Raw genomic sequence first — 14386 nt, forward strand, 5'->3', positions numbered from 1 at the left:
ACACGCACACATACACTACAACCAAACATACCCGCACACATACAGACATTCCAACAGACATACACGCACACATACTCACAGACACGCACACATTTTCCAAACACCCCCCCCGCATGCATATACGCACTCCCACACCCCCTCTACACACTCACACTCCAATGCATGCACACAACACCGCCTAACCCCCCTCTCCTAAAGGATGATCACCTTACCTGTTCTGGTCCCCCTCCGGGAGGGAACGGGAATCATGGGGGCTGCTCTGCCGCCATCTCCCCGTCACCAGAACACCGCCACACCGAATCCTGGGACGTGATTCGGTGGGCTGTGTTCTGATGACGTGGCGGTGGAGGTGGAGCAGCCTCCACTTCCCCGCTGACCGCCAGTATGGCTGCTGGCGGTTCTCTGTCCGAAAAAGGACGGGGGGCTGCCAGCAGTCATAATATGCTGTGCGGAAGACGGCTGAGGTTAAAATGAGGGCCTAAGCCTAAAAGAACTCTGGCAGGAGTCCATCAAGGCCAGGGGTTTACCCCTTCCTTATCAGCTTTAGAGAGGCCAGTTTCTGCTTACTTACCTGTCCATCTGTTTTGTCGGTCTATTTTTAGGTGAGTCAAAGCAATTGTACTTTCTTGAAATATGTACTTGCTCACTATTTGTAAGTGAGAGGTCTCTATTAGTGATTTACAGTATTTACACCACTATTACCTCTACCTTTCCCAAACTGCAAACATACTGGAGATTGCCCTTGATGCAGTGGAACATTTTTCAAAATAATATCTGTAGATATCTGGTGTATCGGAATCAATAGCGACTCCATGGAAAAAAGATAGAGCATTGGCTACAGGAGAATGGCTGGATATCTGGCTGATCTTGAAAATTGAAAAATAGCTGCTACTATTGAAGGCACAGTGAAACACTGTGAACTTAAATGGTCCCTTTACTGAGATTTTCTCTACAGAAATAATTTGACTTACTTGCCCCCAATTTTTGAGAACCCGGAGGTTAATACCAAACAAGACTGCTAAAATTAAGCCGCGAGAAAAGGGGAATGATGTAGATGTTATGAATAGCAGAGTCAATGGATAACTCCATTTCTGTTGACACAAGCTTGGTGTCGGTGTATGGGAGTGCAGCATCAAGGGAGACAAGTCTAATAAAAGAAAGCTAATCACCAAACTAGCATATGGGTATAGGCAAGAATACTTGGGCAGTGCCTATATTGGCTCTCAGTCATGTTAGTGCATCTACATTTCTAGCATGTTTCACTAACTCTGTGGGCTGAAGTCTCCCATTGTGACTCCAGCACAGTTTGCATACAAGAGCGAATGCGAATAGGGTCCCCTATAAAGATGTTTAACTTGAAATGTGGATTGGCAAAAAAACAAGAGCTTGATGTGTGGAACTAGACGTCCAATTAATACATTGGTAACTGGCGAGCCTCTTGCGTTTCTAAATTTGTCTTAATCCATGCTTAATCTTCTTCATGCTCTTTCCTAGCGTAATTTACTCATTCCCACAAGGGGAAAGAGGTGCTGGTCTGTGGAGGCTAAACTACTTCAGTATTTTACTTGAAGATATGAGGAAGACGTGCAGTCTGCCCATCGCTGCTAGTTTATGATGTACCAGTGGGACGGGGAACTACACCACACTTCTTTTAGCTTCTATTTAGTAGCAGTGAAGAACCCTAATGTAGTGAAGGCAGAGCAGAATTCAGACATACAGGGGCCACAGGAAATGCATCATACTGGATTGTTTATGGATGCGTTTATGTCTTTTCTTTCTTACAAATAACTACAAAACTGTGGCTAGCTTCTAAAGAGGAGCCGTTGTAGTATGTTATTACTGAGCTTGAGTTTTCTGGTTTTCAGAGCACTTGTGACTGGCCAATATCCGGAAGCTTTATTCTAGGGAGGGGACATTCTTTTCTAGACCTAAAGCTATTTTTACCACTCTTTCTCCTGCCCATAATTTAATGTGATTGCTTGCTTTTTGGAGGCTTATCTTCTAGACATAAATTTGTTGATTTATGGACACGGTCTCTTTTTCTCAGTTTTGATATTGGTCTTTAACACTAGAGAGAAGAACGCCTCTATCTTGTGCCTAGTTATTAAAAACATGTAGATTTACCATCATGTCACTAAACCAGGACATCAGCTGGAATCAGTCACGTGTTGGGTAACTGGCTTTTTTGGGGGATATTTGTAACTATGCATTACATTTAGAGCAGTTGGCCTCTGCTGTATTTCTTACATCTCTTATGGGAACTCTTTGGCAGCCAGTATCCATTAACCCGTTACCTAGAAGGTCCTTTTTTAAGTTGCTGTTACTTTCACTCGGTGAGTGTGTAAACTTTGTATATTTCAGCTTCTGCTTTGTATTTTTCATGGAAATAGGTGCTACAGTCACTGTACCCTTTCCCCTCCTTTTTTCAAAAGTACTTTGGGACATTTAAGTAAACTATACTTAAATTAACATTTTCTTTCCTAGATTATCCTTTCAATTTTTTAATTTCAGAAGAGTTATTAAATACTATTTAGAGCTTTAAAAAAAAAAAGATAAATCTATGGATTCTCGTTCTCTGTAAAGGAAGTGACACAGACTGTCAAGCTCCTAATACATACACTGATAGTTGGAATACCTTTTGAATTTACAGAGGCTTTCTTTATCCAGGGGTGTTCCATTCTGAAGTTCTTTTTCGTAGAATGTTATTTTGTAAGTATGCTGGAATTAATGTGAGGTACATTTATTGAAACATTTTGTAGCCCAACCTGTTAGGCTCATATCAATTTCAACGGGGCCTCTCAAGCCTTTTAATCTACTCCATGATGACCATCTGTTGTGCTGTTGTCTCGTTTAGTTCATTGCTTTATATTTTTCTGGTACTTTAATAATGGAGGAAGGTAAGATGGCGTTGAGTCACGGATGTGTATAATGTCTAGCACCGCGAAGAACGTTTGTTTCTTACACTGTGAGATTTTACTCATTCAGAAAAGTGTTCAGGGCATGCCCTTTTAGTTAATAATGGTTTTCGGTATTTTATGTGGAAATGTTGAATTATTATTATTATTATTATTTTTCGCAGCATCCCCAGTCCTGTTAATGCATTGATAAACAGTTGTGCTAACGAAAGTTTATCCCTTTTTTCGCCTGCTTAGCAAGGGTTTAAAGGATTCCAGATCGCCCCAGAACATCACGATGGCAGTGTGAAGTTTAAGTATAATGGGAGAGACTTCGAGCTTGCTCATGGCTCCGTAGTGATCGCTGCAATTACCAGCTGTACCAACACCAGTAATCCTTCCGTAATGCTTGGCGCAGGTAAGCATGACTAACTGCGTGCCTCCAAATGCTTTATAATCCAAAACAGTAGAACCTTTGTGAGGAGGTAGGAAAATCGTGTGCTTGCGTGTCCTAAAATTACTATCATTTGGGTTATTTTGTTTTGACCTCCTAGTGTGTGCTTAACTTTTGTAATAGCTACAACCACTGTTTTGGGTTGGTGGTGGGAGATGAAAGTGTATAATCTCAAGTTGTCTTTGAAAAATACTTTTACTGCAGCTATTGCATGCTGGAACAAAATAGACTCAATTACAAGGTGGAGAAACCTGGCCAGAAAATACATTTAAATATTACAATTTTTTGGTGTCTAGTGTATTAAATAAATGGCCAAATGCAAAACCTCTGTGATGTATCATTCTTCTTGTTGCATTTTTCTGGCAGTGGAAAGGGCATGTGACTGGCATAACAGGACATGCTAAAATGAACAGGATTTAAATGCAGGCTTCAGGGGGTAATCATATGAATGGCAAACATTTATCAGGGCTTTCTCTCGGCAGTGGTCTAAGGTGATATTCGTTCTGTTCAGTTGTGGAACTGTTGATGGGAAATGTATTTCTTTAATATCTCTTACTACCAGATTTTTAAAAGATTTTGTAGTACTGTAAATCAAAGTGATTACTAAATTGGTACTTGTTTTACAAACCTTTGAAGAAAACTCAGGGTTGAAACTTGTGACCTAACGGACACACACAGTTGTCATCAGCAAGTCACTGAGCGGTCTGATCACACTGTGTCAATAAAGGTTGCTTGATAGCAATATTTATAGGTCTACACAATTTACATGGAAACCTTTTTAAACCCAAATTATTTTCTGATGCTATAGTCGGAGCCTCATGAATTATGTGGCAGAGGAGGACTAAATTATGCAGCAGGGTTGAACAAATTATGCCCCAGCTAAAGGCAAATTATGCAGAATAAAGCGTCACATTTTGTTAAAGTTTTCATTATTTAGTTATTGTTACACCTGGTAACAGTGCCTGGGAAAAGTGTTCCCTTTATTTGTAGCAATGTAACACCCAAATACAGCAATAGGCAACTTAAAGAGGAATAGTCATACTTTGCAGAAAGTGTTCTGTTGTGCAGGAACCGGAGTCTCCATTTTTAAGGGCGAGCGCAAAGCGCTCCGTCTCTCTTCTAATCTCTCTTTAGGGGGATTTTAACCACGCCCATGTTACGTCAGTCCCTTCATTGGTTTGTGGGCTTGCCTTTTAAAATCAGCTTGTTTTAATTCGTGAAAGGCATGCATACGACATGCCTTTTCCTGTGTTTAGCTCTCCTCGAGAGCACCAGTAAACTACTGGAAACATACAAGGCTCCATGTTTCCCGTATGGTTTCTGGACTACTTTTTATCTTTATTTCGCAGTGCAATCACGCTCTGTTTTACACAGCACGATCATACTCATTTTTTTTCTCCATTTAATGTGGCAAGAAAAGCCCTGTTAGGAGCTTACAACGCTAATAGCTCAACTTAATAGCTCTAACGACGTAATGTGAGACCCGTTTCATTGCAAATGCTTGTTTTTGTAACTTTTGATCTGTTTGAGCTAGAACAAATTCTTCTAGCAGCCGATTCGTTACGTGGCGAATGCAGCAAATCCATACTTCTGTAAAACTCTCAGAATTGCATAATTCCAGTGGCCATAACTGTAGCACCATAGTAAAAAAAAATCTGTGTAAAAAGAAGAGCAAAGGCTGTAGGTCCCAAGCTAATCCCAGCAGCCTGTTTAACCACTGCTCCCACATGACACACCAGCCTCCAATACAGGGAGCCCCCGCAGCACCCTTATCTGCCAAAATGATCTTTGATGCGCTTCCAGGTCCTCGTGAAGTCTTTCATAACAATGCATTACACATGAGCCCGAATCCTCAAGGCCCCAGGTTGTGGGTATGTAACTGTATGGCACCAGGAGGTGTTTACAGCTGCACTGGAACTACCACAACCAACTGCAGGGGCAAAATCTTCTCCTTTGCCTAAGTGATGCTGTTGCCAGATCCATAACTTTCTCACAACATCAAATTGCCCAAGAGATACATCTGCCACCTGGGATCCCAGCAAGCACTGCCTCCTTCTTTGGTGTTTTGTTATACTGTCCACTCGCTTACAGTGAGACTTTGTTCGCACATCGGAAAGGGAAGATCTGCGCATTGGAATTCATAGAACTAGATTGAAACATTTAATTGTTACATTGACAAGCAGTGCACTTTTATGCCTTTTATTACTGGGCATGGAATTCTGTAATTTGTTTTTCTTTAAAAGCAATTTTGGGTAAACACTTTCAGTCCACACTCCTCCCACCCCGAAATGAGGGCCTCAGTCTATCTGAAACTCAAATTGCACTCTTTACTTGAATTTCTGTGATGAAACCTTCCAGATACCACCAAGATCCACAAAGTGCATACCACCCTGCATTGTCACAATACAAGCATTACCACAATTGTGTGGCTGAGTCTAGCAACTGAGATAAAAAGTGCCCCAAAACGCAGTGTGGAGTAATCTGCAATAGGGGTGGCTCCAGTGTTTGGACCTGGGCTCTGTGCGATTGGGCCTAGTACCTCCTATAGGCAGACATGAAACCAGGTTCAATGTGAGTTGCCCTGTGTAGGAAGTTGGCTAAGGAATATACTATTTCAAAGTAAGAAATAGTGTGCACAGAGTCCAAGGGTTCCCCTAAGAGGTAAGATAGTGGCAAAAGTAGATAATTCTAATGCTCTATTTTGTGGTAGTGTGGTCGAGCAGTAGGCTTATCAGAGGGTAATGTTAAGCATTTGTTGTACACACACAGGCAATAAATGAGGAACACACACTCAAAGACTTACTCCAGGCCAATAGGTTTTTATATTGAAAAATATCTTTTCTTAGTTTATTTTAAGAACCCCAGGTTCAAGATTTACAGTAAATACTTTAAATGTAAGGTACTTCACTTAGATACTTTAGGAACTTTGAATGAAAACAATATCATGTACAGTCTTTGTAAAAATGGTAATAAGCTATTTTCAAAGTGGACACTTAGTGCAAAAATCAACAGTTCCTGGGGGAGGTAAGTAAAGGTTAGATTAGGAGGTAAGTAAAACACTTACAAGTCTCAGTCCTGGGGCATAGGCAGGCCACCGTTGGGGGTTCAAGGCAACCCCAAAGTTACCACACCAGCAGCTCAGGGCCGGTCAGGTGCAGAGGTCAAAGAGGTGCCCAAAACACATAGGTGCCTATGGAGAACAGGGGTGCTCCGGTTCCAGTCTGCCAGCAGTTGAGTACCTGTGTCCTGGGGGGGGGGGGGGGCAGACCAGGGGGGTTTTGTAGAGCACTGGGGGGGGGGACACAAGTAGGCACACAAAACACACCCTCAGCGGCACAGGGGCGGCCGGGTGCAGTGTGCAAAGCAGGCGTCTGGTTTCAGGTAGGAAACAATGGAAGGACCCGGGGGGTCACTCTAGCGGTGCAGGCAGGCACAGGGGGGGGCCTTCTCTGCTCAGCCACTACCTGGGCTAGGCAGTGGGTCGCCTGGGGGTCACTCCTGTGTCGAAGTTCGGTTACTTCAGGTCCTGGGGGCTGCAGGTGCAGTGTTGGTTTCAGGCGTCGGGTCCCTTGTTACAGGCAGTCACGGTCAGGGGGAGCCTCTGGATTCTCTCTGCAGGCGTCGCTGTGGGGGCTCAGGGGGGTCGTCTCTGGTTGCTCACAGGCTTGCAGTCGCAAGGAGTCCTCCCTGAGGTGTTGGTTTTCTGCTGGTCGAGCCAGGGGTGTCTGGTGCAGAGTGTAGAGTCTCACGCTTCCGGCGGGAAACGTGAAGTCCTTGGAAGTTGCTTCTTTGTTGCAAAGAAGTAGCTGGTTTTGAACAGGGTCGCTGTTCACAGGAGTTTCTTGGTCCAGGGCAGTTCTCTGAGGCTTCAGAGGTCGCTGGTCCCTGTCGGATGTGTCGCTGGAGCAGGTTTTCGAAGTTGGAGACAGGCCAGTAGGGCTGGGGCCAAATCAGTTGTCGTATTCCTCCTTCTCTGCAGGCTTGTAGGTCAGCAGTCCTTCTTCTTTCTTCAGGTTGCAGGAATCTGATTTCCTGGGATCTGGGGAGCCCCTAAATACTGAATTTAGGGGTGTGTTTAGGTCTGGGAGGGGAGTAGCCAATGGCTTCTGTCCTGGAGGGTGGCTGCATGCTCTTTATGCCTTCTCCCTGTGGGGAGGGGGGCACATCCCTAATTCTATTGGGGGAATCCTTCAAAACTAAGATGGAGGATTTCTAAAGGCAGGGTCCCCTCAGCTCAGGGCACCTTAGGGGCTGTCCTGACTGGTGGGTGGGTCCTCCTTGTTTTTCTCATTATTTCCTCCAGCCTTGCTGCCAAAAGTGGGGGCAGTGGTCGGAGGGGTGGGCATCTCCACTAGCTGGGATGCCCTGGGGCACTGTAACAAATCGAGTGAGCCTTTGAGGCTCACCGCCTGGTGTTACAGTTCCTGCAGGGAGAGGTGTGAAGCACCTCCACCTAGTGCAGGCTTTCTTCCTGGCCACAGAATGACAAAGGGACTCTCCCCATGTGGCCAGCAACTCTTCTAGTTGTGGCAGGCTGGCAGAAACTGGTCAGCCCCACACTAGAAGTTGGGTTGGTATTCAGGGGGCCTTTCTAAGATGCCCTCTGGGTGTATGTTACAATAAATTGCACACTGGCATCAGTGTGCATTTATTGTGCTGAGAAGTTTGATACCAAACTTCCCAGATATCAGTGTAGCCATTATGCAACTGTGGAGTTCGTGTTTGACAAACTCCCAGACCATATACTCTTATGGCTACCCTGCACTTACAATGTCTAAGGTTTGGCTTAGACACTGTAGGGGCATAGTGCTCATGCACATATGCACTCACCTGTGGTATAGTGCACCCTGCCTTAGGGCATGCCATAGGCAGTGTGAGGTTGGCATGGCACTCTGAGGGGAGTGCCATGTCGACTTAGTCATTTTCTCCCCACCAGCACACACAAGCTGCAAGGCAGTGTGCATGTGCTCAGTGAGGGGCCCGAGGGTGGCATAAGACATGCTGCAGCCCTTAGAGACCTTCCCTGGCATCAGGGCCCTTGGTACCAGGGGTACCAGTTACCAGGGACTTATCTGAGTGCCAGGGCTGTGCTAATTGTGGAAGCAAAGGTACAGTTTAGGGAAAGAACACTGGTGCTGGGGCCTGGTTAGCAGGGTCCCAGCACACTTTCTTTTTTTAACTTGTTTATTTATGCATAAGATAAACACATACATACAACTGTGTACTACATTATTGCGTAGTGCTTTCAGGAGGGGGGAAGATCAGACCAATCGCACCGGTTATGTTCGTAACATTCTGAAGAGTTCAGATCTAGGTCCACTTAACTGCCCTGACTGAGCGAGCATAGGGTGGTAAGACATCTGTGTTGTTAGATTATGGAACCCAACCAACATGACTTCCACAGTGGCCCGACAGAGCAGAGCCCACCCCTTCAGAACAATGCAGTACACAATAACATATTAACCAACAACAGTACACTGTAAGTATAGTAAGCATCGACAGACCAGCGGACAGCAGTGCTAAAAATGATCGTCCTTTAGTGCAACAGGCATGGTCAGTGAGGGGGGATGGGGGAGACCCAGCAAGGAAACACAGCAGCATCCCTGAGTGACACAGTAGCCAGATTGAGGGATCGAGGGTGGAGCCACCCACGGCAACCCCCCCCCCTCAAGCAGCAGGACTGGAAGCATGGGCACACCAAGACACACATTTGTGCCGCAGGAATCCCCTGGTCCAGCATCCCAAGGCTCAACCACGACCAGAGCTCAATGGGCAGATGCATCACTCAAGGGACTCTCATCCTCGCTCTCCTGCACACCAGTTAGCTCATTAATCATGGAACGCCAGAGTTCCAAATCTCGGTCAGCACACTCATCTAATCGAACCCTCCGCAACGGGCATTCTTCTGCAGTAGCCCATTCAGCAAAATCATTTAACCAAGTAACATGTAGGGAGGGGTGCGGGCTGGCCCAACGAATTGTAATGCGCCTTTTTGCCAATAAAAGCCCCAGCTGTACAAATCTATATGCCATTTTCCTACCCTTTTTGGGGACCGGGATCCGGCCCAGCAGGCAGTGCTTCATTGTCACCTGCACTCACAGCCGTAACCTCCCTTAGCGTCTTCACTACTTGATGCCAATAAGGTTGGACAGAGCCACAGACCCATGCCACGTGATCAAACGTAGCCGACAGTTCTCCGCAACGGTTACAACTATCAGGCCTTGAAGGAAATATTCTATTTAACCGTTGAGGTGTCAGGTATGCTCTGTGTAAGTAATAAAGGTGCGTCAACTTAAACCTAGCGTTACTGGTCGCATCCCGCACCAAAGAACGGGTCCTATTCCATTCCCCATCTGTGAGCACCATTCCGAGACTAGTGTCCCAATGGCCTCTAATCCCCTGAAGGTCAGTCAGTTTGTCACCCTTGAGAGCTTTGTAAGTTCGGTATAGCAGGCCCCGATCACCTCTGGGATCAAGCAAGGACACCAGGAGGTGAGATTCAATTGGCTCCTCCGGAAAGGACGTCCAAATGCCTCTGGCCGTCGGCTAAATGTTTGCATATTGTAAGAACTGTCTTGGACCTATACCAAACATGGAGTCTGCCTCCTCCCTCGTAATGAACGTGCCATTATAATACAAGTCACCAGCATTGTTACAACCCCCTGCACGCCACTGTGTAAAATCCATTACCTCAGCAGCTTTAGTAAAAGGCCGGATCCACCACAGGGGGAGCAGGTGAGCATATGGGGCCTTACGTAGGACCCGCACCACCGCACTCTCCCAAGCCCTCAACACCTGCTCCACAAGGTAGGGTGTGCCCTGCGGAACCCTAGAGCCGTCCATTAGTATCTGCGGGAGGCGCTCCACACAGACCGAGCCGGCTAACAAATCCTTTTCCCAATTGGGCGCATCCTCACACCATCGGACTGCATACTGTAGCAACCCAGCCAAGTAATATAAATATAAGTCTGGCAGTACCAAGCTGCCATCAGCCAGGTCAAATTTCAGGATTCCCATGCGAACACGGCATCATTTGCCTGCCCAGACTAAGGATAAGAGCAGTTTATCTGGTTGCCGAAATATCGAGAGGGAGCTCACAGAGTGAATTCTGCATAAGACACAGGCAGCGAGGAAGCAAGATCATTTTACTGAGCGCGACTCTACCCATAACTGATAGTGGGAGAGAGGCCAAAACTGAACAGATGAACGGAGGCCCTCCAGTACTCTACCCAGATTTAAATTGAATTGAATTGCAGTTGCGGCGATTGAGCAACTTGGATGCCTAAATATGAAAAGGACTCAGTCTCCCAGGTTAAGCCCAATTGGGGCAACTCTGAAGCACTTATCACAGACAGACCCGCCATCGGGAACAACACCGTTTTGTGTCTGTTATAGCGTAAACCCGACACCATCTCTCATTACCAACGAGAGGGGGACCGCCTGTTCAGGCTCTGATACGTATACTAGAGCATCATCCGCATACAATGAGATTATGTGCGTTCTCGCCCCCACCTGGATACCCCAACCATCCAAGCCTGCCCATAGTTGAATAGCTAGTGGCTCCATGGCCAACGTGAACAGCAGCGGCGACGGGGCAACCCTGCCGAGTGTAACGTTCCATCATAAGAGTCTGACCCAATCGCCCCTGTACGCACTCTCGCCCGGGGCTCCGAGTACAAAAGATGCACCCAGGATAAGAAGACAGGACCAATGCCCATCCTGCGCAACACCTTCCATAGGTAGACCCATGACAGGGTGTCAAACGCTTTTTCCATATCTAACGCCACTAGTGCTGCGGGGAACGCAGAGCCTCGAGTCTCGTGTAGCACATACGATAAGCACCATATGTTCATATAAGTTCCCCTCCCCAGCACAAAACCACATTGAACCCCCTGCACTAAATGCGTCACCACTCTACTCAACCGAGCTGGGGTCGGCAACTTCCTTTCCTGGCTTTGGTAGCATACCTATCAGAGCTTCTCGCACATGCACCACTAGCAGACCCTTCCCTTGTGCCTCATGGAGTATTAACAAGAGTCGAGGAAGAAGCACAGCAGAATATGTATGATAAAATTTGACTGCCAGCCTGTCCGGACCAGGTGCTTTCCCAGTTGCCATACCACTCAACGCCTCTCCCAGGTGGTCCAATGAAACCTCTTCCTCCAATTCCTCCGCCTGGGCTGTCGTAAGGCGAGGTAACCGGAGACCATTCAGGTACGTCTGAATCTGGGTCTCGCCCACACTCCGTGGTGCGGCATAAATAATTTGCATGTGCTCATGCAGGTGCGCATTCACCCTTAGCTGCCCTAAAATCCTTTCCCCAGAGGAGCTGCGGAGTAACTGAATAATGGGGACTGGTCTCACTCGACGGAGGAGCCAAGCCAACATACTCTCAGAACGGTCTCCCTCCCGGAGTAGTTGCTGCCTATAGTTCCGGCTGACATAATTCTCTAGCCTCTCCCAGAGGTCTACAGTTCTACCTCCCACCTCCAGGCAATCTGCCTCCGAAGTGTCGCCATTGTCAACTTGACGCTGTAGAGTAACCAACTCCTCCTCCTGCCTTGTGAGCTCCCGCTCCAGACGCTGCCTAATTCCATATGTTTTACTAAGGCTTTCCCCTCTCCTAACAACTTTCAGTGCCTCCCACTCTAAGCCTCGGGTCCCTGACGTACCCCAGTTCATATGAAAGTATCCAACTAGCACATCCTGTATATCTTTTTTTATATTCCGTATCACTTAGTAAGTCTGGGCGCAACCGCCACAGGGGGATCGCTGGCCTGGGCATGTGCATCTCACACTCTAAAAGGAGGGGGAGCATGGTCTGACAAAAACCGGGCCTGATAAACAACTCGGCAAATGTCTGGTGAGCCATCATTGGCTAGAAGAAATCTGTCCAGACAGCTGTAAGCCCCATGGGTGGGCGTGTAACACGAAAACACTCTATCCAAGGGTTGCATTTCTCTTCACACATCCACAAAGTGGAGATTCCTCATAAGGTTTCTCAGTTTGGCAGTCATATGCGCTTTCGTATTCAACTTTGGGGGGGTTTCTATCTAGCGCTCCATCGAGGATGCAATTAAAGTCGCCCGCCCATAGAATGGGTATCCCTGTAAATGATATTAATTCCTGTGGTATCTGATGATAGAATCCCGCATCATCCTTGTTAGGGGCGTAGATTTTCAACAGACAGATCTCATGGCCGTCCAGTAAGCCATGAAGAAATATGTACCGTCCTTGCACATCTGCTTTTAGACTTTGTAGTACAAAGGGAGTCCCAGGGGCCACCCAGACCGAAACCCCTCTAGCGTAAGAGGAATAGGTCGCGGAATATAGTTGCCCCCTCCACTTTTTCTGCACTTTTTGTGCTTCATTCTCAACCAAATGAGTCTCCTGCAGGAGAGCAATATTTACGCTAAGCCGCTGACGGTACGTATGTACTCTAACGCTTCACATAGGAGTTTAACTCCCTGACGCTCTATGTAACCATGCGTGTCAAGGTACCCACCATAGTCTAATCTGTGCCACACACCTCACCACTCCTCCAGGTTGTTCCCCCACCCCAACCTTCCACTGCCCCCACCATATAATTCCCCGGTTCACGCTTGCGCAACTACTCAAGTCGATGTGCCTAAACAGAAGGACACTCACAGTGCTTACAGTGTCAAATACAGAACTCCAATTCAAACAAGAACCCACAGATAAGTTCCCCTTCCCACCCCGGGTAAACACCTCCCACAAATAGTGTCTGCCCGATCGATTGTGTACCCCGCTATCACTTCTATAGTCTAGAAGTGGGAAGCGATCGCCGCTCACGCTCGATAGCTAGATTCAGGTCCAGACAGCGCTCCGACATTCTGCTCATGCCAATCGTCTGGCCCGCACACACACTGTACCCACAAGTAGAACTAACAACAATAATAGAGGGGTTTAGCTCCACTTTAGCTCAGCTACACTACTCCGCAGCAACTCCCGGCACAATCATTGACCCATACCCCCACTACCTCCCATCCATAGTCAGAACAGAAAGAGAGTGGGAGGGGTCAGAGAGAGAAGGAGGGCACAACAGAGAAAAGACCTCAAATAATCCCCCAAAACCAAAGTACGTGCTCCAGCCCCAACTGGAGGGTCAATGAAGCATTCAGGTGCCCTCAGGGCTCAAATCTGGAGACAGTCTTCCCGCAACACAGGGGGACCCTGAGCGGGAGGATGCCTCAGACGTGACCATTTGAACCAACAGTTTGGCCTCCTCTCGCTCCTGTCTCTGACGTTCAAGACTCAGGGTGCCGTCTGAATGAAAAATCACTCTGCTTCGTTGGCCGGCCCGGCACCTGCGGGTGCTCCTGCGGGCTGCAGTATGTATCTCCTCTGTCCTTCGGGGCCTTCTGCCACTCTCTCCAACCAGGAAGTCCGGCATTCCCGCCACACCGTTCCGCTCCAACCAGTCCCAAGCCGCTTCAGGAGATGGAAAAAAGTATGAGCGACCTGCATGGAGAACTTTAAACTTAGCTGGGAACAACAGCATATAGGTATAGCCCAGTTCTTTAAGCCTGCGCTTAACACCAGCAATGGACTGCCTCTGTAGCTGCACTATCCTGGTATAGTCAGGGAAAAAACAGATGGTGTGATTTTCAAAGGTAGGATCTCCATGTTTGCTCACCTCCTGCAAGATTACATCTCGGTCTCTGTAGTTAAGGATCTTTGCTATAATTGTTCCTGGGATGGGTTCCCGGTGGTGGCGGCGCTGTTAAGGCTCTGTGTGCACACTCCACCACGAATGCAGCCGATAAGGGTGCCTCAGGTAATGTTTTTCGAATCCAGTCTTCCAAGAAAGCCTCCACATTTGCTCCCTCCACACCTTCGGGGAAAGCCCACTATGCGGAGGTTACACCGTCTTGCCCTACCTTCCGCATCCTTGACCCTCGCCTCCAGCTTGTGCGTTTTAGCTTCAAGGATGGCCACCGAGGCCTTCAGCGTATCCATCTCTGACTACAGGCCCGTCACTTGTTTCTCTGTGGCCACCGAGCGTTCCGCCTCTACC

At 47.3% G+C, this 14386-nt stretch overlaps 1 protein-coding gene across 3 annotated transcripts in view; it reads left to right on the forward strand.

The window, feature by feature from the left end:
- Window positions 1–14386, forward strand: part of ACO1 (aconitase 1) — a 616249-nt gene that overhangs the window by 234726 nt on the left and 367137 nt on the right. For all 3 annotated transcript variants that reach the window (XM_069239660.1, XM_069239672.1, XM_069239665.1), the window contains exon 11: window positions 3153–3312. In XM_069239660.1, coding sequence (XP_069095761.1) covers window positions 3153–3312 — 160 coding nt within the window. The remainder of the gene's footprint in view (window positions 1–3152; window positions 3313–14386) is intronic.

This window comes from Pleurodeles waltl, chromosome 1_2 (genome assembly GCF_031143425.1).
Source record: "Pleurodeles waltl isolate 20211129_DDA chromosome 1_2, aPleWal1.hap1.20221129, whole genome shotgun sequence".
Lineage (NCBI taxonomy): Eukaryota > Metazoa > Chordata > Amphibia > Caudata > Salamandridae > Pleurodeles > Pleurodeles waltl.